Source organism: Fulmarus glacialis, unplaced genomic scaffold (assembly GCF_000690835.1).
Source record: "Fulmarus glacialis isolate BGI_N327 unplaced genomic scaffold, ASM69083v1 scaffold26150, whole genome shotgun sequence".
Taxonomy (NCBI): domain Eukaryota; kingdom Metazoa; phylum Chordata; class Aves; order Procellariiformes; family Procellariidae; genus Fulmarus; species Fulmarus glacialis.
Window position 1 is genome coordinate 12,569 of NW_009187530.1, and position 23,297 is coordinate 35,865.

The 23,297-nt window shown below is 44.1% G+C and overlaps 1 protein-coding gene across 1 annotated transcript; it reads right to left on the reverse strand.

The window, feature by feature from the left end:
• Positions 1 to 1,624: 1,624 nt before the first annotated feature.
• MYO1H (myosin IH) lies at positions 1,625 to 23,036 on the reverse strand (the record flags this gene model as incomplete). Its single annotated transcript, XM_009575497.1, has 30 exons — positions 1,625 to 1,851; positions 2,732 to 2,831; positions 3,816 to 3,913; positions 4,333 to 4,400; positions 4,954 to 5,089; positions 5,624 to 5,679; positions 6,563 to 6,656; positions 7,134 to 7,217; positions 8,129 to 8,288; positions 8,879 to 8,963; positions 9,584 to 9,652; positions 10,196 to 10,272; positions 11,227 to 11,340; positions 11,630 to 11,747; positions 12,001 to 12,106; positions 12,590 to 12,670; positions 12,902 to 12,948; positions 13,179 to 13,273; positions 14,681 to 14,772; positions 16,234 to 16,314; positions 16,835 to 16,940; positions 17,273 to 17,340; positions 17,704 to 17,823; positions 18,471 to 18,542; positions 18,908 to 19,021; positions 19,362 to 19,460; positions 20,532 to 20,711; positions 21,155 to 21,235; positions 21,745 to 21,943; positions 22,921 to 23,036. Coding segments are annotated over 30 exons (2,940 nt in total), but the record flags the coding sequence as incomplete, so codon positions are not given.
• Between the last annotated feature and the right edge of the window lie 261 nt (positions 23,037 to 23,297).

The window sequence follows — 23,297 nt, forward strand, 5'->3', positions numbered from 1 at the left end:
GACCTGTCTGCTGTGACTCTCCAGCACCCCAAACCCGACACTAATAGTGACAGTACAGCAGAGCAGAGCAGACTAAAAGCTTGCTTGTGGAAGCGGTTTTGTCCATCAGCACAATGCAGAAGAGCTGGACCACAGTCTGCAGCTTGTAACACAGTTAGGACTGCACAGTAGAGGCAAGAGTGACCACCAGCCACTGACTTAAAGCTCCCTGACAGGGTGTTTACTCCCACCTGTATCCGTGTAGCACCAAAGCAGCTGCTCCTCTATTGCACAGGCAGGTTTTGGATCCCACCCTGAGCTCCACCTGCTGCAGGACAGGCCCTGGTTAGAGCCCTTGTAGAAGGCTCCAAGCTCCAGTCTTACCTTAGAGCAAAGGGTAGGCAGAACCTTTCAGTCTTGATGGAGTAGTTTCGTTTCATGGACAATAGCAGCATATTCATCTGTTCTGTACAATCATTCCCTCCCACTTTATACTTATGCACAAAAAAAAGCTTAAGCTGGATTTCCGTGTATGGTTGATGTTTGCAATATGTACTTTTTTAAAAATATAACACAATAAATTAGAAGATATTTCATATTTACATGTGAGTCGCTTTATTACTTGTTTGAGGCATGCTGTCCTCGTGGTCCATGGAGCTGGAAGGAGCTTTCAAGGAAGAAATACCAGACATCATCCTCCCCCAGGTTGTTAGTTTTACCTCCTGGCACTGCTCATGGCAGAGGCACCAGCGATCTGGCTCTTGGGACTCTACAGACCCCAGGATTTAAAGGCAGCAAGTCAAGGATCTTCAGGCTGTAGTTTCAGCCCAGACAAAGCAAGCTAGAGCTACGCAAGTTTGCCTCAACATGAGGCAGCAGAGTAAGCGCTATGAACACAGAGAGTGGCAATACAGCTGCAGCTTCCAGGCAGCAACAAGCAGAGGGAATTCCTGTCTTCCACCCTCTCCCCTTGTACCTGCCCCAAGACACCTCAAGGAACAGCAGTGCCTACCACACTCTTGAGTGAGTAGAGTCCAGCTCTGTAGGTAGAGATGAAGGTTCTTCAGCAGCAGGAGACTGGTTTCTTCTGAACTGGATTGCACCAAGCCAGCACATCCCTCTTTAAGAGGGGGCATTTTGGTCATCCTTTATGGTTTTGCTTCCACTGCACCGTGCATAGCGGCTGCGCAGGGAGAACGAGGACAGTGTTACTCTAAAAGGAAAGATTTGACCCCATGTCAGAGTGGACAAGAAAGCAGCTTACTGCGATTTCCAGATGAGCAGCTTCATATGCTGATGCACCAACTCAAAAAGATCAGTGCCAGCCCTACTGCTACATTTAACCATCCCTACACATGCCAAAGGACTAGCTGCTGGCTTTGCCAGTCTGCCCAAGAGAAAAGGTGTTTTCAGACTAGATTTAACTTCATTGATCTGCACTTGATGGAGTTCTCCTGGCAAGTTGTGACTCAAAGTACAGTTAGAGAAGCCTTTTTGCTTCTATCTTAATCCTTCCTGACTGGTCAGAGCTCTCAGCTCTTGCCGAGTGCACAGAGACAGACATTTCACATGTGGAACTGCAACTTTTGGTTTAAACATTTCCCTGTGACAGTGTGTAACGAGCATCTATGCTCATGGGATTATGTTACAGCAACATAATGGAATTTATTTAGCTATAGTTGAGTAGTTTTAAGCTATAAAAAAGAGCCTGAAAAATGCAAGCAAACTCAAATCACAGCAGCCCTATGGCATCAAAGATTCCAGAGGAGATGTGAGTGCTGGTCTCATCCTGCAGGCTCCTTTCTGTTCCCAGCCAAGACAGGGACCAGGAACAGGAACTGTTTCTCATCAAGACTTTGCCTGGGTTGACACCTGGGATGAGAAAAGGAAGGAGTCATTAAGTACAAATGTTATTTCCTTGAGGTGTCCTGTCTGTGCGAAAAGAGGTTGTGTTGTTTCTGTTTAACAATTGGCATATCAAGATAACCCCCTTCATCTCCGGACTGCAAGGACAGCTAACCAGCACGTAATTCTTCCTTGGAGCTGTCAGCTAACAGTCCCAAACACACTAAGCTCACCTTTGAAGCAGCCTTGTTCCTCCAGCCACGCTTGCCATTTACTGCCTTGCAGCTGTGAGCTGACGGAGGCAGGTTTAGCACGCCTCCCTGCCTGACCATGAACAAGGACAGAAGCAAAGCTCCTCTGTTTTCCATAGCTACATACAGAGTCAGAATTCGTTCTCCCCTCTGTGGCAGTTCTGCCACTGGGTCAGACAGATCCTTCCTCCTCAGATAACCTGCTTGGGTGACAGGAAATGCTTTCCTTCTGTCCCCCAACCGGTTTCAGAAATAACTTCGTTGAGGGCGGCAACAAGAGGTGGCAAACTTCACCTCAGTCTCATTTTGCAGGTACGCATTGAATTTGGGCTCAGGCTAAATTCTCTAAATGACCAACCAGGAGAGAGCCTTGCTCCCTCTACCCGTGCTAACTTGAGAGAGCAAGTAGCAGTGACAATTCATGTGCAAGGTGCGTAGCTGCAACTCCCAACACAGCGATGACCATCTATTATGCATTAGACCATCTATTATGACGGGGTAGTTATGTCTTGCACCTCCGTGCTCTGTAAGAGGAATCAAGTCCTCCTGAGCTCATACAAAGGGCCCTTGCTAGAACTTAGCTGTGCTCTCTACAGGGGTTGAGCATCAAAGGAGAAAGCACAAGTCATATTCCCAGCACTTAGATGAGGCCTTACCACTGTTAGTTGTCCATTTTTAGCTTTAAAGACCTGAGGCTCCTGCCCAACGGTAAACACCATTGTCCCATCCTTCCCAGAGCCAATGCGAAACTGGAGGCTGCAAATATAGACAGAATTACTCATTAGATGCTTTCTTTGCAATAGGCTTTACTCTAAGTCCCCTTTATTTCTGTTCCCTTGGCAAATCTTGTTAAATTAGAAGATCAGAGCCCTCCAGCTTAGGTAAATTTCCTAAACAATTGCATTATACCACACAACCCAGAAGGGTTTGATGAATGGAACATGCCTGCCTGGTCCGGGCATTTAAATTTTCCTGGTGCAATTAAGCACTAGAAGATAAGCAGATCTGACCTGGAGAAAACCACTGAACACACAGAATCTAATTACAATTGAAATGCAAAGACCAGAGAGAAAAGCTGGAGCAGAAGTACAGGTTTCATATGCCAGTTTCAATTCATGTAGAGATTTGAGAGACAGACTGCATCCACCTGCCATTAGGCTTGGTGGCGTGACTGAGAAGGCTCCTGTGCTCAGCAATCACATTTCAGGGCCTTCTTTTAGGGAGAAGAGCATTTATCCTGAAGTGACCCACAGGCTCAGCCCAGCAGGCTTTCCTCAGAGCCGGTGCTAATGAGATCTGTTGTGAAACCACTAAACCTACAACCTCACGCCCAGGTCACATCAGCAGAAGCCTGAAAAAAGCGTTTTTAAAGTACAGTCACCTATAAAGAAGTTTGGGTTTTAAGCAGATGGATCATGGGCAGGTCTTAGAGCAGAGCAGCACCTAGCAAGGTGTAACCACAGCCATCATGGAAGTAAGCCTCATTAGTGTGGGAAATAGGTTGTAATGATTTTTAATATATTTTCTTGTTCCCATGCATCCCATCTTGTTTCCCCTCTGCCTATGAAAGGAAGCCATGAAAACAACTGTGCACAACAGACCTCTAATCAGTTTAGGGCACTGTCTGCTGGGGTGATGTTATAGTTTTGACTTAAGTAGTCCAGGCCTAAAAGTTTTTGAAGCAGGTTCTTCCATAAAATACAGCCTGCACAATACTACCCATTCAACTTCCTTCCTTACCTTCCCTGCACAACTTTAACAAGGTTTTGCTTATTGGCCAGCATGCAGAGTTTAGTGATCGTCTCAAAGATATGCTCACACTGAAGTATCACATCTCCCTGGAAAGAAAAAAGAGGCAGTCAGTCATCTGGCATCGCCCTAGCCCATAAGGGCGCATAAGCCACGTGCATTCAGAGAAACTCCTTCCTAACGCCAGAGTAGTGACTGCTGTGCAAAAGGGACCGATAACTACACAGCAATTAAAACAATCATGTACAAGTTTAGTTTGTTAAGCATCCTTTCCAGGGACAATTTAGGATTTATAGTGACTTTGGCTGTAAAAAAAAAAAAAAAAAAAACACGAAAGTGAAAGCTTACATGGTGAGACAGCAAGAACGTAAAGGCCTAGCTGATTACAGAATTAGTAAACATCAGTAATTGTGTAATCCCAGTATTTCATAGGAGAGTATTAGAATTGTCAGCTACAAGACCTTACTTCTAACCACAAGCTCACAGTAGCTACACTTCAATTTTCTACCTTCTGTTTGTTGTCCTCGGGAACATGAATGACTACAATCCCATCACTCAGGTTACTGGTGGAAATACCTTCAAAAGAAATCCAAGAATTACAGGAAAAACTACCAAAGACAGTTTCACAACACCATCATCATTTTCCCAGCTTTCAAAATACCTTCTGAAGGTCACTTTCTCATCCACTTGTCTATAACACATTTCCAACAGTTGTTATTTAAACACGATGCATTAGTTGTTTGCTCCATACCTTTCCATGCTACCTTTGTTTTGGTGAGGAGGGAGAAAGTGTATATTCTACCCCTGGACTGTAATTCAGAGAATGGCAGGATTAAAAAATACCTACAAAATGGGGTAGGAAAGTTGGTTTTTTTCCTCCCCTCTATTTCAGCAGAAAGTGATGTCCTCCTGCATTTAAGTATTTCAAAGAACTGTGTCCTCTTACTCATAGTTTATACTTCAAGGAACTGCATGCTGACACAAACACCCTTTATCCATCCCCAGGAAAACGTGTTCTCAGGTAGATCATTGCTTCAAATATCTTTGAAAGACCAAGTTTCAGAAGTTCATCTTTCCACCCCAGGGTCACTGGCAGAAAGGGAAGCCCCACACTGACCTCCACCATTACCTTTCAGAGTGGCGTAGTCTATTTTCTGTTTGATCTTGGCCATTTCCACCACGTATGCTGAGGACTGGGTCAGAACAAGCAGCCGGTCTCGTGCTTTGAACCCGTTCCTGTCATATTTTATCACGGGGGTCACATACTGAAAACAACAAGTTGGTATCAGCATTTCTCACTACTGCAGGGTCCTGTGCTGGAAGCAGTTCAGCAAGGAGCAGCCCTGCGCTGCAGAGCTGTGGATCTCAGCTCACAACAGCTGCTGCCAACCTCTGCTTATAATCATCTGGGTTTTTTTATACTTGGAAATTCAGATGGCAGAATCATGCTTTGAGAAAGATGGTTTACCTGTGCCCTCTATGCCATAACCATGGGAAGTGCAGTGCACACACCTGCACTTCTGCCCATTACAGCCCAAGTAGGATTAATGATGCTTTTTAAGCTTTTATTAAAAGGAATCTTAAATACTTTTTGTCTAGGTGCATTTTGAGACCTGTCTCCAATTTTAAAGCAAGGAAATACTCGCTACACTGCTGTTCAGCAGCCTGCCCTGCCACATAGGCATGGCTGCAAGACAGCCTCAGACATTATGGATCACCCAGTCTGCGTGACCGACCAGCTCCAGGACTCCAATGCAGCAGGCTCAAGGGCTGCTGAGCTCCAGCTGTCTTTTCTTTACCTTGATCTTCTCACCGTGGATGAGCTGCAGCACTTTGGGGTTTATATCATTCTCTTCTGAGGAGCAAACCAGAAAGACAAACTGAGCGTAGGTGACAGACAGCCACCACTCCCACCAGCAAAAAAACCAGAGAGCTGTTGTTTTAATTGTCTTCATCCCATTAATCCTTGTCCCCTTGGTACACTCCCTTCTAAACTGATGGTGTTCACTTCAAGCTACTCCTAAACCCATTTCAGTGATTATTCCTGCCTGACAAGTAATTCACAGTGGGAGTTACTGGCTGATCTTGGTTCAGGCCCTGGCACAGAAGGACTCGTGCTGAGAACCACCCAGAGCACGTTTCCTTCTGCACGGTGCTCCAGCTGAAGCTCTCTGGGAGCTTCCAATAAAGATCCCCGTGTCTCACCCACACACCACTGCTACTGCACCCTATCCAGTCTCCCAGATCCCTTGCCCTGCCAAGGCACTACTAGGGCTTTCTTCTCATGCCTTTTATCTGCTTAACAATGACTACATGGATTCCCAAGATTCACATCTCTCCTTCCCAGTAGCTCCAGTCCTTGGGACGGGATCCCCACAGCTGTTGATGCTGCACTACAACAGCCCCACTCAGCCTCCCTGCTCTGTCCAGCACAGCGAGGGTGGGTCCCAATCCATCCCAGCCCACAGGGAATTTTGCTTGGGTTTATGGCTGGGTCTGTCTGTCCCAAGAGGGATTCCAGGTACCTCCAGTTTGAGAGCAAAGTCTGGCAGATTAATCTGTTTAGTGTCACTAGACATGACAAAGGAAGGGAACTCAAATGGTAGGGCCCAAACGCAGCAGGTGATGCTGCCTCTGTGAGATAGGAATTTATCTTAGAAACTGAGTCTGTTTGTCAAACAGTTTTCCTGAGCAAGGAGCACATGCCCGAGTCCTTCAGGGGTTTGTTGTGTACTCACTTAGTCGGGTGTCCATAAAAGGCTGGTTTATGCTCTGCAAATAGCCCTCCTTCTTCCCTCTGAAAACGGCACTTGCTACCACTTTTTGCTGTAACTGTTTTGAGAAGGAACAGCCTTTACCCTCTTAGAGTTTCTCCATCAGTAACATCAGCAGTTATAAAGCAGGCATTATTACTGCACAACATCATCCTTTTACTCATGCAGTATCTACCTGACTCACGCTGCATTTCTTTCAACATCTTTAGGTTATTCCTGTATTACACCAAATAAAGGGGTAGTAGGGAGTAAACAGTCCTACGGATCTTTTCTTATTTATGGATCTATCCTAATTATGAGAAGTGCAGTTTTAATGCCATAAGATTAAGACCCATGCGTCTGTAGGAGCACTGCACTGTACATTGCAAGTGCCACTGTAAAATACCTGACTCCAGGCCCAGGAACGTTTGCTCAGCAGAAGGAGCAGTGGTGTGTCAGAAGGTGCAGTCTGTGTTTCAGAGAGTTCACAGAGAGCAGATATCACACATGCACAGCGTGTTTTAACTTGCACATTTGCATTCCACATATTTGTTACCTGCACTTTCCTCTCAGCAGTAACACCTCGGCAGTATTTCCTTACTAGGTTCCTAATGCAGATTTTCTGTAGCATCTCAGATGTCTGCATTAAAAGAAAAAAAAAGAAAAAAGTAAAAAAAAAAAAAAAAAGTAGTGAAGTTGTGCAAACTCCTGCTGCAGTCCTAAGCAATACTTGCCTGGTGCAAGCTGTTTTTAACATCTAGTCACAACTCATTGAAGCTCCTCCAGCCCAGAGCCCCACCTACCAAAGAGCTTTGCACCAGAGAAGGGTTAATGCCCAGCAGCAGCTGAAGGATGCAGAACACCAAGCAGCTGAGTCATTACTAAAACCAGCAAACTCCATCTGTCACCCCCAGACGAGACTGCGGCACCGCACACGTAGCATACCATTAGCATTGCTCTTCACTTACCTTCCGTCTGAGCTTTCTAATTTCCTGGGCCCACCTCACCCACAGAGCACCGGCCACAGCCAGCATGGGATTGATCCGCTCTGGTCCCAAGCCAGGCTACGGGCAGGATCAAAGGGGCCATAACAAGTGTCAGCAGCTGTTTCTAAATGAGAGTTCTGCTGGAAGCAATTAGAGTTTGTCCAATTCATGCACTGAGGCTACCTGTCCTGCCAAAGCCCAAACAAGATGAAAGGCTACAAGTCTATCTGTGCTGCAAGCTTAAAACATTGTGGGATTAATTTTGTCTTTAATAGGATTCATGAGTTCACTTTTCTGTCAGTGCATCTTCCTTTCTATTCCTTAAAACAAAAGCACCAAACTCCCTCCTTTCCCTTGGAAACTTAAACAACAGCACCATTCCTCCCACTCCCATCCTCCCCCAAGTACAGAGGACCTCAGGGTCTTCCAAAGGCTCTGCCATCATGCCTGAACAGAGGACAAGCCAGCAGGAGACCACTGCTCTTTTCCTACATTAAGTGTGCACACAGGTGACCACAGAACAGAAGCCATCATCACCTCTCCCGAAGCCTGCAGCAGCACTCACCTCTTCCAGGATGGAAGGAGGTTGAAGCCAGCTCTTGTCCAAGACGTTTTTTGGAACGTGGTCTCTGAGCTTCATCAAGTAGTTGTACTGCACAAGCCGCACAAATTCAGTGTTCTCTGGACAAAGGGGTTTCTTCCGATTGATGAAGCCATTTATGAATCTATAGAACATATCCAAACCAGAACTTACATATTACGTTCAGAAATCAGTGGAAATGAAAGGCAAGTCACAGAAGGCACACGACAGGCTAACAGATCACTGATGTTAACTCAGGTACACTGTCACCTGTGTTACAGCAATGGAAATCTTAAGCTTTATAATATTCCAAAACATTAACTTTTTTCCAAGTTTTGTTGACCAAAATACAGTGCTTTAGAATTAAAAAGGAAGATCAGTACTACTTCTGATGGAGCATTCAGGAGTGGGGTTTATGGCAGTGGAGAGGGAGGACCATGTATGAAAAGAACGGACAGTCTCGCAAAGGATTGGTTTAGAGATCCCTTGTACCAATATAAACTAGCAGAGCAACAGAAATTGGTGCAAGTCAGAGTATTCCTGAAGAGGTGACAGGCATTTCTGATCAACCCTATCTGGCAACTGTCCTCCTAACTACAATGATAGCTTAGAAATGGGTGTTAAGATGACTCTTTTAACTCACTCTACTGTCAGTACTCTGGACTCATTGTCCAAAGACCATCACCAGGCCCTGACCCACAACCCTCCCCAGGACCACCACGCAGTGATAGTTACTTCCTGATTATCTGAACCGCCCACGTCCTCTTCTTGGCCTCCTTCCGTGCCAGTGCTCCTCGCCAACAAGCCTCCAGCTTGATAGCTGCAAGAATTAATCCTTGCATTAGTATCAGAGGTCCTGTGCCACACTATCCTTTAAATTCACATAGCAGAAGTTGTAACTGGCTCTTTTGCAGCTCTTCCCATCAGCTGATGTTTAGAGTAAGAAGTTTAGAACTTTTTCTTCTCCATAATAACAGATCCGGCACTACCTGCACTGTAGAGCTCAACATCAAGGCAGTGATGTACTGTACACAGCAAGCAGCTCATCTCAGAAAGCTGAGCCTGCAGCATTATTTATCACCCTGTCCACTGTGGTAAGAGGGTTTGTTTCCCCAGCAGTTAATGAGCAATTCCCTCGGTGCCCCAGAACACCCCCACATGCACAGCAGAGGGTGCTGCCGCTGCACAGAGCTGCTCCCACAGCTGATGCCTGGGTGAGGCCAAGAGCAGCACATGGTGTGAGGAGCTAAATAGAACTAAAGGGACCTCTGTGAATACTCTTCATACAGCTGTCATTTGCATCTGACCCCGACACCCACAGCCCTGCAGGGAAGCTATGAGCGCTATCTGCAGCAACATGGATTCGTGACCTCCCAAAGCTACAACTCCTACTGGAAAGCATAGCCTTAAGAAGAGAGTCCTCAATTCCAGAGCCCATACCTGCTTCTCTCTTCTTCTTGTACTCTCTCTTTCCAAGGCATCCTTTATATTTGGCCTGTAGTCTTGAAACTGGCAAAAAAAGCAGAGACATTGCTTGTATCTACAGGACCAGAGCATTCAGGAGCTGTGCTGCCAGCAATCAGATACCACATGCCAAGGCACAGGAGGGTCTGCACAATCACCGAGGAACAAAGGTGCCAAAACACCAACAGGACCCAAAAGTAGCCCGTGTAGGTAAACGTGCCTTTAGGCAGCCCCATGCATTTATGCATTTCAAGCAGGTACAAACAGGCAACACTAGGATGAGACAGGTGGTATCCCAATCCCAGGGGAAAGGTACTTAGCGCAGCTAGACATGGAGCAACAGTTACTAGTAAGACTGAGGAGCTCTAAAGGAGATATGTGTCTGGAACTCGAGCAATATAGCTAGTGATTTCTCCCCACCCTGGAAAAAGATTACTAAGTTTTCCTTGGACTCTCCAGAGCTGTGCAGACCAGGGGTCTCAGCTCTCACCATGGCGCATCTGCTTCATGAACCTGGAGCCCAGAAACACAGTGCACCCAGGCTCTGCTTCTTAGTCTATATATAGATAAAGGGAACTGGAACCATACCTAACAGATGCTTTCTGAATTCAAATGCATCTTCAGTAGCAAACAGTGTCTTTGGGAACCGAATGAATATTTTGGTTCTGAAAAAGAGACCATGAACAGCTTATTCACAGTGAGCCATTGTTTCAGCTGCCCTAACCAGGCTCAGAATCCTCCAACTAGCTGTAATACTGACAAGTTACATCTCCTTGCATAAACACTCTTCATTTGTCTAGCTGGCACATCCTGAAAGGGTGTGAAGGACTTGGCACAGGGTGGCAAGGAGAGGGAAAGAAGCAAAACACCAGTTACTGCACAAGGTCCCAGGTGCCCTGGAAGGTGCAGCGTGGAGACCTCCACTTATACATGACTTGTAATTCTCAACGCTGGGATCCCTGCAAGTTTCCCAGGAGCCAAGGATAAGCAGCTGAAACCCAGTGAAAACAGGTTTCCTTGTCTTAGCTACTATCCTAGATGTTAATTCAAGGATTCCAATAGCCACAGGTTGAAGGTGACATTGGAGAGCCCTGCCTTGCCCCATGCCTTGTCTTTAGCAGGGAGGACAAGGTTGCAAAAGGCAGTTAAAGAACCCAAGCCTAAGACAGGCAAGTTGCCTCTGGCTGCCCAAGCACGCAGGGAGATGTGGAGCTGAAGCAAGGCAGCCCATCTCCCCTAACCCAGAGATGGAAGAAACTCGGCTGGATTCAAGCTTCCATGGAAACAGGAAGGTAAAAACAAAGAGGGAATTTACGCATCTGGGCTTTTTATCTGTCTCCTTGCTCATGTGCATTGTATACCTTTGGGGTGAGGTTACTTTAGCCTGTTTTAAAGAAGTCACTAATCAGAAGCCATCAGGTTTGCAGACCCAAGCAGGTCCACCCAGTTCACACAGTCAAGCAAGAGCCAAGCTAAAGGGATCTGTTCACACCACTATGTCTTACAGCTCTCCGGGGAGGGCCACATGGTGGCTTGCAGTCAGACAGGACAGAGGATCAAATATGGCAAGCACCATGCAGCTGAGCAGCAGAGATCACAGCCAGAGAAAGGAAAGTTACCTTCCTAATTTGTATTCCTCAGGCTTGTAACCAATATGCTTGATGAGCCTTTCCACACCCTCAGCTGCTGGCCCATGCCAGTGTGGCCAGGTGGCTGGACAGAGGGATTTATACCTGAAACATCAGCAAGACATCATCACAAATGACTTGATGTTTGAGGAACCCCTTCCTGAAACTCTCCTCCCCAAATTCCTACTGCTTTATTCAAGGCAGAAGATGCCAAAGCAGATCAAAATGGATAGAGACAAAAGACACATAAAAAGGTTATCTTTGATGCAGAAGAGTGTCTGCTGACACCTCCACATCTCCTATCACTGCAACTTGACATTTAAACAAACCTTGCTCTGAAGCCCTTGTGGGAGGGCAGGTTTACCTGGCTGGAGGGCAAAACAGTTCCACTTACCTTTGCAAGAAGAGTTCATACTTCCGCCGATATGCGAAGCCAGCTCGTCTCACCCGCAAGTGCTCCATCAGGCCCAGGTATTTCACCTGATGTCGGATCAGATAATCATCAAACTTCCCTGCAGCAAGAACACAGTCACTGGTAAATACTGTCTGTGGAAGCTCACTTACTTGTCCTTGTATTGGGACAAATAAGGAAGGAATCAAATCCACAGTTACCCAAGGTGATGACTTTGCTGCTAGCTTAACTAAGATTTTTTATTTTTATATATACACACACAGAACATATATATATGCTCTACCTAGCTACAAGCTAAAGTCTCCCTCACTTCGTTCCTTTATCTCAACTGTGTCTTCAGCCCAATAACTTACCAGGCTCCTTGTTCTCATTCGGTTTAATGCATCGGACATAAGAAGGCTCCTTGGACATCAGGATTTCTATAAGACTCATCAGACTGTTTTTGAACTGGGTTGCAACCTAAGATGACATTGAAAGAACTTTCTTAGCTCTGGAAGTCAAGCGCTGCAGTAATCGAAATCAACTCATTGCCTGCACCATCTTAAAACTGTAAGTAAAAGGCTGACATATGCATTAGTACCACAAAGCTTTCGAAGCATAGTCAATCATAAGTTACCTGGACAGAGTGCTTAGCTAGAATATTTGAACTCCTGCCGTACAGCTGGACACGCAAGGTAGCCCTTCAGAAACTAATACTGTTGGATGCTAGGCACAGGGCTCGTTTTAGAAGGATGCATTAATAACATTAAGGTATGTCACATGGCTTGCTGCTGTCTCAGCAACGTCACTGTTCAACTACCAGGAAGCTAGCAGGGGTGTAACACCAGCAAAAAAAAAAAAAAAAAATCCACTGAATTCAGGACTAAGGACTGGATCAGTGGTTAAATCAAGACTTGGGAAGTTGAGTTTATGTTCAAAGTTAAGACTAAAGATGAAACTCACAGTCTCTGGTCTCCTCCTGTTGTCTAGTTCTGACAGTAAAAAGCAGTCTCTAATGATGCCATTTTTAGAGTTGCACAGCACCTGAAACAGGATAAGGGAAAGCTGCCTTATTTAGCAGGGGTGCTATTCCCGCTGTGATGCTTCTAAACTTGAGCAGCACAGCTGTAAGGACATGCGTGCAAGTGCCTAAGGAACATTGCTAAGTAGAAATATACATTCTTGTTTGCTACGGAGATTAAATAAATTTTCTGAAAAACATCTCTGCTTCAAGCAAGGTAATTTAAGAGAACAGCATCCCTTTTTTATTCTTACCTCTTTCAGGTTTCTGTACAGGAGATCATTATTCTTCTCCAGAAATCCTGAGGAAAAAGAAGGAGAGGGTTTAATTCTTTTTGGAGGCTACACACTTGAACACAAAATCTGGAAATTTATATCCTCAAAATTCACACTGCATTTATGTTTAAGACTTTCAAGTAACAATACTTTCAGAGGACAGATATTTTTTAATTCATCTTCACATCAAGTTATCATCTACCACATTGGCTTAAAAGCTCAGGTGACTCTAGACTGGCACTCTGTTCACACTCACCCACAGCACAGTAAGTGACTTCTCCTGCATAGTGAAGGAGGCGGAAATCCACCCAGTCAATTGATTTCCGCGTTTTCTGATCTGCAAGCTTGCGACTGCAGGAAAAAAACAAAACACCAAGAGAAAAAGCAGCAAATAGACTTCCTCAGCTTGTAGAAAGTCACCTGCATAAAAAGCAGCTGTAGAAGAGCTGGGAGTCTATTTAATGTCTGTTCTATCAACACGGCTCTGACTATACAGTTATGGCCCATAATCAGATTATCATCTACCTGTCCATTCTGAACAGCTAACAACAAAATTCAGTGCTGGAGAATGGAAGCCAGCTACTAGAAACTCCTCAAAATATCTGCAACCTATCCATTGCCATTTGGCAATGATCACCCTTTCCAGAAGTATTAAGATTCCCTTCTGTAACATTAATTTAAATACATTCTCATTGCCTACATGAGAAAAAGGATCACCAGCTTCCTCAATTTCAAACTGAAACCAGGGGGAAGGATTGTTTGAGATATTTTGCCCTAGAACAAGTACCCAAATACAAAGGAAGAATCAAAATTTTCAAGAATAGCAGGAAAATTTTAGAAAGCAAGGACTGCTGGAAGAGGGGGAAAAAAGTAAAAGAGCAACTTAACAGTTTAAGTTTCAGCTTTGTAAGCAGTCACTAACAGCAGAGTTGTGTGTCATAACAGCACATTAGTACATCAAAACTTCCTTCCAAGAGTATCGCCAAGTACAGATCCCATTTAAGTAGTTCTAGCACTTCTATTTAAAGCTTTTAATCAGGCAGAACAGTATTAAGGCACATTGTGGTGACAAGGAAGTTGGCTATAAATTTTCCAGTTGGCTGTGATGAACTTCAGAGATGTAGAAACAGTGACAATTCAGCAGCGTGACTCTGAATTGATGACTTGTCAAAGCCCTTCAGTAGGCTTCTGCTGGGAACTGCCAGAACAGCCCAGCGCCAACATGTTCATCTGCCACCAAAACTGAATCTGAAAATACTACAAATTGAGTATTAACCAAAATGCCACTCATCTGGGAGATTTGAGCAGGAGCATGTTTCTTCCCTCTTCATACCTAAAACCCACACATATCCAAGATGGACTCCTGAAAAATACTTATATACTTCTCACAGCCTGGGGCATTAGGCTCTTCTTCACAATACCTTCAGCTTTCCCTGGAGCCAGTGGGGGACAAAGCCATCTATGCCCAAGCCATCTAACCTTCATGGGCCAAAGCCATCTAATCTTTAGTCCCTAATTTTAGTAGAATGAAATCAGACTCAAAGATCAGCCTCACACTAGTAAAGAGACAGGAATACCTCCTATCACCTCCCCAGTACCCCATACTCTACCAGCATAGCACATTACAACGTTAGACAGTGGATGGGCTGCTTGATTTTCTTTGGTAAAAGCAAAAGTTGTTCCCTCCCCAATACTCTGTTATGGGTAAGAGATGAGAATAGTTTCCTCTGTGATAGGATACAGAGCGTAAATGCATACGTCACGAAGTGGGCATGATCTCCTACTTTCTCTTCCAGCTTTTCCAAGAAGCTCAAATCAGTTGCTTCACCAGGTCGTAAGCATTCTTCATCCTGAAACAGCAGGCACCGAATCAAATGCTGCTTTGAACAGATTACTCCCTCTTCGCTAATACTTAGTACGACTTTGTTATGCAAAACTAAAGAGCTTGGTTACAATTTGAGATGATCTCTATTTTATAGAAGCAATTTCCTAGTTAAATTTAGAGCTTTGTTTATTTGTTTTCAGTAGAACTGTCAAGATAAATCAAGTTAAGTCAAATCTGCCTTTCTTCCAAATTTGGCAATGCCCTGCCTCATCCTTTATTATTTGTAGTTCATTTAAACAAAAACAGTGAGAAAGATGAGAGAAATTCAGAAGGACCTGAAGGACTCTCAGTCTGGATGAATCGCAGAGTTGGAGGGGAAAGACAAGCTTACAGATTATCCTTTTCTAACCCAAGAAACACAACTCCTTCTGCTCCCCCAATTGCACTATGTGTATAAAAGTCCTGCTTGAAAGAGCAATCCCTTGCAATGTGAAGCTAATGCTGAGCTTCAGCAGCACCTTCTCTGGATTACGATGTACTAATGCTCTGTCTTCTGTATTGAGGTGATAAAAATTCTCAGCTTTGTGGACATGGCAGAGGTGGTGGCAAGAGACAACTCAAACTTCAAGTTTGGCTACAAGTCTCTACAGGAAGATTACTAGATTTCTTACTAATTAGGTTTTGCATGCAAGAAAGTATCATCATGGTAGTTAGCTTGTGTGCTCGGACTCCTCCCCATGGAACTGCACACTTTCCGAAGCAAAAAGTGTTACACAGCATTGCAGAACAAGCTCCTTGTTAAAGGCTCTGGAGTGAGCTGCCTTCAGCCTCTCCCATTTCTCCTGCCACCCCTACGAAGGCACAAAGAGGATCTTCTTCAGATCAGTATTTTAGGAGCAGTAACATGAAAGGGAAAGGAAACAATAGGAAGACCTACAGCTCAGGAGGAGGTAGACAGCTCTCAGGTTTCTCTCCTAGCTGAGCCCTTCTGAAACATCAGACATCAAGGCTAGCAAGTCATGTAAGCAGATAGATGGGATGAATTATCCTCTTTCATCTTTACAGGAGCCTGGATGCCTGGCTTCGGAGAAGCACTCCTGGTGTTCTGCAATCTCCCTAATGGTACTCAGAAGAAGCCTGGGTCCCATCCCTGTTGCTGACTATAGCCAGCCAGGTTGCTGCAGGTACCTTCCTTCTATGTCTCTATCTCCAGGCAAAAAGTGGAGAGAATGGCCTCCACTCATGGCTTGAGAATGGCCTCTCAAGCACTCAGAGTTGCTGCGGAAGCAGCACACCATTAAAACACACAGCTCTCTAAGCAAGCAGATCCTCTACCTTAATCTTCTGGGTCTTTGTTTACAAGGTCTATCTGTTTACATTCTGAATAATGCATAATGCATTATTAGAGGGAAAAATACGATTATGGACCATTGCAATAGGGCACAAGCATGCATTTTAATTTAAGTAGCACAAACTCTGTTCTTACCAGAATGGAGATTATTCCTTTATGCTTCTGCTCAACCAGGTCACAGATGATCTTGTTGTTAAAATATGGAATTGGTTCCCACTGGAAATAAGAGAAAAAAAAGGAAGAAGAGTTTTAGAGGAAGATCTTTTCCTTGCAATTTTTAAGTTCTTTGGAGCCAGGCTCCAATCCCAGTAAAGATCAGTGTTGTAAATTAGGACCAACCGAGCTGCTGGAGAAACAATGACAGCACATTGATCCATCACCTTACACTACAGTCTTCCTGCTTTCAGCAGCCCAGACCATCCTCTTATTTTCTACATTAATACACTCCATCATCCAATGTCTTGCAGCTCCTCATTTCTACAGGGACATTGTCACTGCTGACCTTTTGAGTTTCGGGGAATGTCCTACTCCTTTCTTAGATGATGTAAATTAATCTAGACTAAATTACACTGCAAAAAGGGTTACAGAATGAAACCCATGGTTATCTTATCCTTCCCACATGAACAATGCAAACTGAAAAAAGAAAAAAGCAGGAATGTCTTCTTCATTGAAGATCAAAAGCATTTAGTGTAATGGCAGTTCAAACAAAAAAGGGAAAGGGAAAATACTAAGTTACCTCTATTCCTTCCAGTTCATATTCCTCCTGCTCTGCTTTCAAGGTCATCTCAATCAACAGCTGCTGGAGCTTCTCGTTGCAGTAATTAATGCAGAACTGCTCAAAGCTTGAGAGTGGTTAAATAAGCATTAGTTTTTATTTCATGGACAGTTTTACTTCTCCCAGCACTACCTACTGTTTTCCAGCCAGCCAGCCCACTTCTATACAGATCAAACCCACACATTCCTCGCACACTGTTGTACCAATGGCTCAAATCCAGGCAAGCAGCCCAAGCTAAAGCTTTCACCAGGGGGTTCAGCTAACCCAGTGCACTCAGCTTTTGCAGTCACCTGTAGCTTGCCTTGCTGGGATAAGAGTACACTCAAGAAGCCATGTAGGACTTCAGAACATACCCCACCAGCATGAGGCATTACCCCATGCCTCCGGAGCTGTTGTTACCTGTTTGTGTCCAGCACTTCAAAACCATAGATATCCAGCAGGCCAATAACTGTTTTCCGAGTTGAATCCTGTTAAAGACACCATTGCTCTGTAATTACGCTTCAGATGATGCTTCTTCCCTGCATGTTTCATGTTGCTTTCTTCACCTAAATTTTAAGCTTTCTCTTTGAGAGCTTTGTATCACATGCCAATGGAGCAGCCACTTTAAAGCAGGTAATTAAAGCAGGTAATGAACTGCTAAAACTATTTAACATACCACCTTCCATACCTAACTAAACAGTTTTCCAGCTCAGTGCTATGGGATGCCCCTACATCAATTACCAAGCATCCAAGATATTTGGTGATGAGTGCTGTAGGGCCTCACTGGAGAAACTCTGCTCAGTGTGTTAGGAGCACTCAGTGTCCAGGACAACACTAAACAAGAAACCAACCTTGTTGGCTAGAGAGCCATTAATTTTGTTGACTAGCCAAGTGAAAGTTCTTCCGTAAATTGCCTTTGCTACTGCATCCCGAGCATAGAATGCCAGATCCACATTCAATGGGCTTAGGACCTAAAAATAAAGAAAGATATGCTGGAGATGATAAACACCACAGATGATCAGAGCAAACTTCTGCAAAGCCAGTTCACACTTGTGGCTTGGAGAGCCAGCCATGTTGTTGTATATCACAGCACAGTGCTCAGCCTATCTGAACCACAGCTGCCTACAGCTTTATTTACCATCAATGTTACTTCAGTCAGGCGTGTGGCCACAGGCCAGCAGGATTGTAATACTACGTTTTGGAAAGTACTAATTTAGACAAGTGGAGAGAAGTATTCTGATTTCCTTTTAGTTTTATTTTATTAAACTTGGTACAAAATGCTCAAAGAACAGTTTTTACCAGTGCTTTTCTTTGTTTATGCAGCCCAGTTTCCCAGGAAGCACTCAAGGGACTGAACAAAAGGAAATTATTTGGCTCAAACACAGGCCTGCCTGCAAGTCCCTGTTCCTAGTTTTTTAACAGTTACTACCTCGTTCAGCAGTAAAACTCCAATACTGGGAATATGTTTTAGTTTAACATCTCAGGCTAGAAGAGGAAGATAATACGGAGGAGAGAGACAGCCAGAGTGATCTGGTTGTACTGTAACACTGCTAAGAACAGAGCTCCTCATCTGTCACCACCACTAGCTGGGGTGACTCCCAGCTGCCTGGAGTGACACAGGACTACTCGATACCTCTTCATTCCGATGGGTGAGAGCTTCCTGCAGAATGGACAAGTGCACACCCAGTAGCTGCAGAAAAAGAAATACTTGTACTCAGAGTATGGCCAGCAGGAGACTGCTGAAATAAGCAGTATTGTGTGATCAGTAGGGCATAACCCCCCCGTCCATTCCCATTCATTTCAGGGGGATGCCAGCCTTGGTAGATCTCAGGAATACTCATCTTTGAGCAAAAATAAGTAAGGAAGTGTCAGAGAGATGTGCTACAGAGAAAAGGGGTCCTACAATTCAGGATAGTTTATAACAAGAGCTGGTTATTTATACAGCAATCCTTCTGCGTTTGGGAACAGATGTTTTTGTCCTTAAGAGGAAAACAGAGCAAGGTAAAGGCTTTCTTCATAGCACTTGTAATACTGACACTATCTCAGAATAGATACCTTTGAAATCCATTTGATCTGCGTGCCATCACGAATGATGGCATGTCCATTGCTATCTTCTTCAAACTGAATGTTCCCGAGGTGCAGCACACTAGCAACAATTCCAAAGAGATGCTAATAACGAGAGATATACCATCACAAAACAGATTCCCACAGCCCCATGGGATGGTACTAATCTTTGCTATGCATGCTAATAAACAGAATATTGGCTAGGCTGAAGGAGGTGAGTCAGACAACCTGCTTCAGAGATACGCTACCACCAGTTGCCAACATGCTGTACCAAGTGATAGAGCTCTTCGCCCATCCACTCCCTCAATCCCCACCAAATGATGTCCTATTCCATCCTTAACACCTCTCCCAAGCAAGACTGCTTCCATCACTTTGAAGGAAAGACAGCAGCGCACTGCTTGCTTAAATTCCCTTTGATAGGCTCAGTCCCTTTTAACATGCATACCTCTACATCTTTTTCAGTAAAGTCAATGATAGGAAAAGCTTTGCGGACTATTTTCCAGTCATTCTTGTCATTAATAGAAAACACTTTGGCACATCGACCCTAGACAGTAAAAGAAAGATGAATTAGTACAATTAATTGGCAAAACAATTTTATTATCAGCAACAAACATAGCATACTACTGGGCATACTACTTCCATTTCCAGTTTCTTCAGCCTCTATAGATGCAGTCTGCAACTAGCTAGCAAGTTTATTTCACTCCTGCTAATCCTGAAAGTGCCTTATCTGATCAGATCTTTCAGCTTATACTTAAAGCATCGAGCTTGGAGAGCAATTACCATAAAATGGCTAAGTCTTGTGAAGAGCTTGAGCTTACAGCCATCTTCCATTTTTATGGTAGTAATACCTTCTGCCCAAGTGTTCCTCACTCCCAGGGAAGAAAGGAAACCAAGAGCACTACCACGAAGTGAGCTGTATACTGCATAACCATACCTATGGACATCTATAATATGAGGTCCGTAAATCCTGAGAAACTCATACCAGGTCCTGACACAGGGGCATTAGAAGAGATGCCTTTATACAAACTGTAACTTGCAGACAGATACTACTCTGCTGTTTAGCAGCTCAGACCACTCTTCTCATGAATCAAGAAGTGTCTTGAGCATACCAGCGGGATCAGGGTCATTGAATGGTTTGGTGACATTTCCTTAAGAGTGTTTACATTCTCACAGCAGCAGTACGGATGGCAGCAGTAAGCCATTCTGCACACACAGAACATGGGAATACACAATTAATAAGAGACCTGGTGAAAGTAACTTTTTTAAACTCTGATGGCCTTGCTGTCACTGGGTCATGTTGCCCAAAAGCTTGTTTCTGTCCCCACAACTATATCAGCTGATCAGAGATATTATCCCTTATAAGCCACTTATGTGCATCCTTAGGCCATAACAGCTGGAACAGTTCCTGCTACAAAAGCATCCAGGACAGAACAATGTCCGACAACCCCAGAGCAATATGTTTGTAACCAACCTGCCTGCGAGTTTTGCAATAATGTGACACACAGCGGGTTCTCTTAGCAGTTCAGCAGCACACTTAGTAAGTGAGGAAAGCTGCATTTGCAATCCCTACAATTCTAGATGTAAGATACAGAGAGAGGGACAAGCTTTCACTGACCTGGATGAGATATGTGTACTTTTGGGGGTTGCGCTCCAGCCCAAGCCAGCAAAGAAGATCCTTGTCTCCACCCTCTAATAACTGGTAAAAAATATGGAAATTCCTTTCTCCATGGTTTTGATGGACAACTCGGGATTTCTCAATTAGGTAACTGAGGATGTGCCCTCCCACTGGAGCTCCCTGGCAGAACAAAGCAGTCAGATCAACACCAACAGATATAAACAACATCATTGTGATGGCTGTTCCTCCACACCTGGGAACAAGGAGCAGTGTCACGAGAAGCATGTTTCTGCTGTTACTTATCTGCCATCTTGTGTTTAAGAGTTAGAATCCAACAACAGTACAAGCTGTATCTAAAGAGTTTGCTCTCCTTCTAGTGTAACTTGTGCTTTACAACAATCTATATTAGCTTTCCACAGAGCGCTGGCAGTATTGCCAGTAATGTAGGAAGCTTTCAGGATGTATAACTAGTCACCTTACTCGCAAAATGCAAGACCTGTAAAAATAGGGTCAGAAATCTGCAGTGTAAGTAGGTCTTAATAAATCTTGTGCTGCCTGGTGAGTGTCCAAGAGGTTCACTGATACAGCTTGTTTTAATAGCGGTCCATTAAGTTTGTTCTCACCTTAAAATCAAATTGGATATCCATGTATTTCCCAAATCTACTCGAGTTGTCATTACGCAGAGTTTTTGCATTTCCAAAAGCCTATGGATAAACAGATAAATTAAGTCATTTGTCATCTTACTGAGAACCTGAAATCCACGATAGGGCAAAGATTTGCTGCATCAGCTGAGTCCTACTACTGAATTTAGTGGGATTAAAGAAATACCAACTATTGTATTTCCCTAGCTTTAATGTGGAATTCAGCTAAACAAATTATCGTTCTTTCTTGTATAACCTGTAACTGAAGCCATGAGGAACTGTTGTATGGTGTAGAGTTTCCTTGTATTCCCATGTCTCAGCTATCCTCCACTATAAAACCCAAGTTGAAGTTTCTAAACATTAAGTGATATTAAATCCCAAGCATTCTTTCAGAGGTTGTGCTGTCAAGAGGCTGAACACATGTTATTATTTATGTTAGGTATGCAGGCACAAACTCATGTAAAACAGGAAGCCACTCCTGGGTGCAGGTGTGTAGACTTGCAGGAAAGTCTTGTGGAGTGAGGCCATCTACACCAACTCTTCTGCATTTTGTACCTTTATTTAGTTTTTACCTCCAGAACAGGATTGGAAAGTAGCAGACGGTCACGGACGATCTGCAGCTGCTCTGTAGTTGGACAGGTTACTGCGTAATACTGCAAGATCTTCTTGGATGCTTCTGTCTTCCCAGCTCCGCTCTCCCCAGAGATGAGGATGAAATGGTTGTTGTACTCACTGCACATCACCCGGTAGGCATTGTCAGCTACGGCATACCTGAACAAGGATCACAAGAAGTATTCAGAGGAGAAGCATCTGTTAGAAATGGCAACAGGAGGCAGAGTATCAAAGGTTTTTCAGAAGTACTTACTCCTTGTCTAACATTACAGGTATTGGACATGATGGGAAAGCACAGCTCAAAACATGAGACTGACTCAAGATCTCACAGTAAAAACCCAGTCTGTATTTCAGGGACAGATAGGGCTTGTTCTTTTTTCCCCACTGTTGCTGTAGTATTTATACAGGCTGCATGTATTTCTGGTGAATACAGTTTATACACAGCAGGGAGTCCCTCTTCCAAAGCAGAGGAGCCAGTTTTGATTCCAGTAAAGGAAAGATCTCAACTTCTGCTGATAGAGACAGATACAAAGATAACCAATAGTAGAGCTTTCACCAATATGCCACTTAAGGAAGGAAAAGAAAAAAGAAAAACCCACTCAGCAAACCACCCAACAACTTCCAACCATCAAAAAAATTCCAGCTCCGAGTTCAGAAGTTCAGGTTTCTCCCCCTCCTGGGAAGTCCAAGTGGAGGCTCTGCATGAGCACTGCACTAGCCCTGTGGTTGCCTGCAGTGACACAGGGCCTCAGAGGACAAGGCAAGATGATGACCGGAGTGTTTTGGACAACTGAAGGAACCGATGCTGACTTGCACATGGACACAGTCAGGCAGTGGTTTGACTAGACCATATGTAATGAGGAGGACACTCTGAGCATCTGTCTGGATGGTAATCTTCAAGATAACTCTTCCCCTACAGTTTCCCCAACATCACTTCCACAATTCTTTTGTTCCCCTTTTATTCCCACAGTCAGCTAGAAGACAGAGACAAATACATCTTTACCTATAGGAAGATAAGAATATCAGCATTCACTAGACCTAATGACTGTGGATGCACATCCTTGTTGCTACTACACAGCATGACAGAGAAAACCAAATTTATTGATATTAACTGAAAACCAAAGGGTTCTACTTACAGATGTGGTGGCAGTTCAAAAAAGTTTACCCCTCGATAAAGCTGCATCTGTGTCACTGTGTAGATATCCAGCTCTTTGTAAGGGTTGACAGATACAAGAAGAGTACCAATATATGTCTGCAGGGAGAAAAGAATGCATACAGGTGGGAAATCTGTTCCATCACTCCAATGACAGCTCCTGAAAGAGGAGTCAACTGCATCAGGACATTATGCAAGAACAAGTGGAAAAGGTGGTACAGAAATTGTTATGAGAGAAGAAAAAAAAAGCACCCTTACTGCCTTCAAAGGCAGTAAGGGAACAGGACAGTGAAATGCTATCTACTGCATATCGTTTGGCTCTTTGTAAGGCAACTCAGAGCAGGCTGAGACTGTATTATT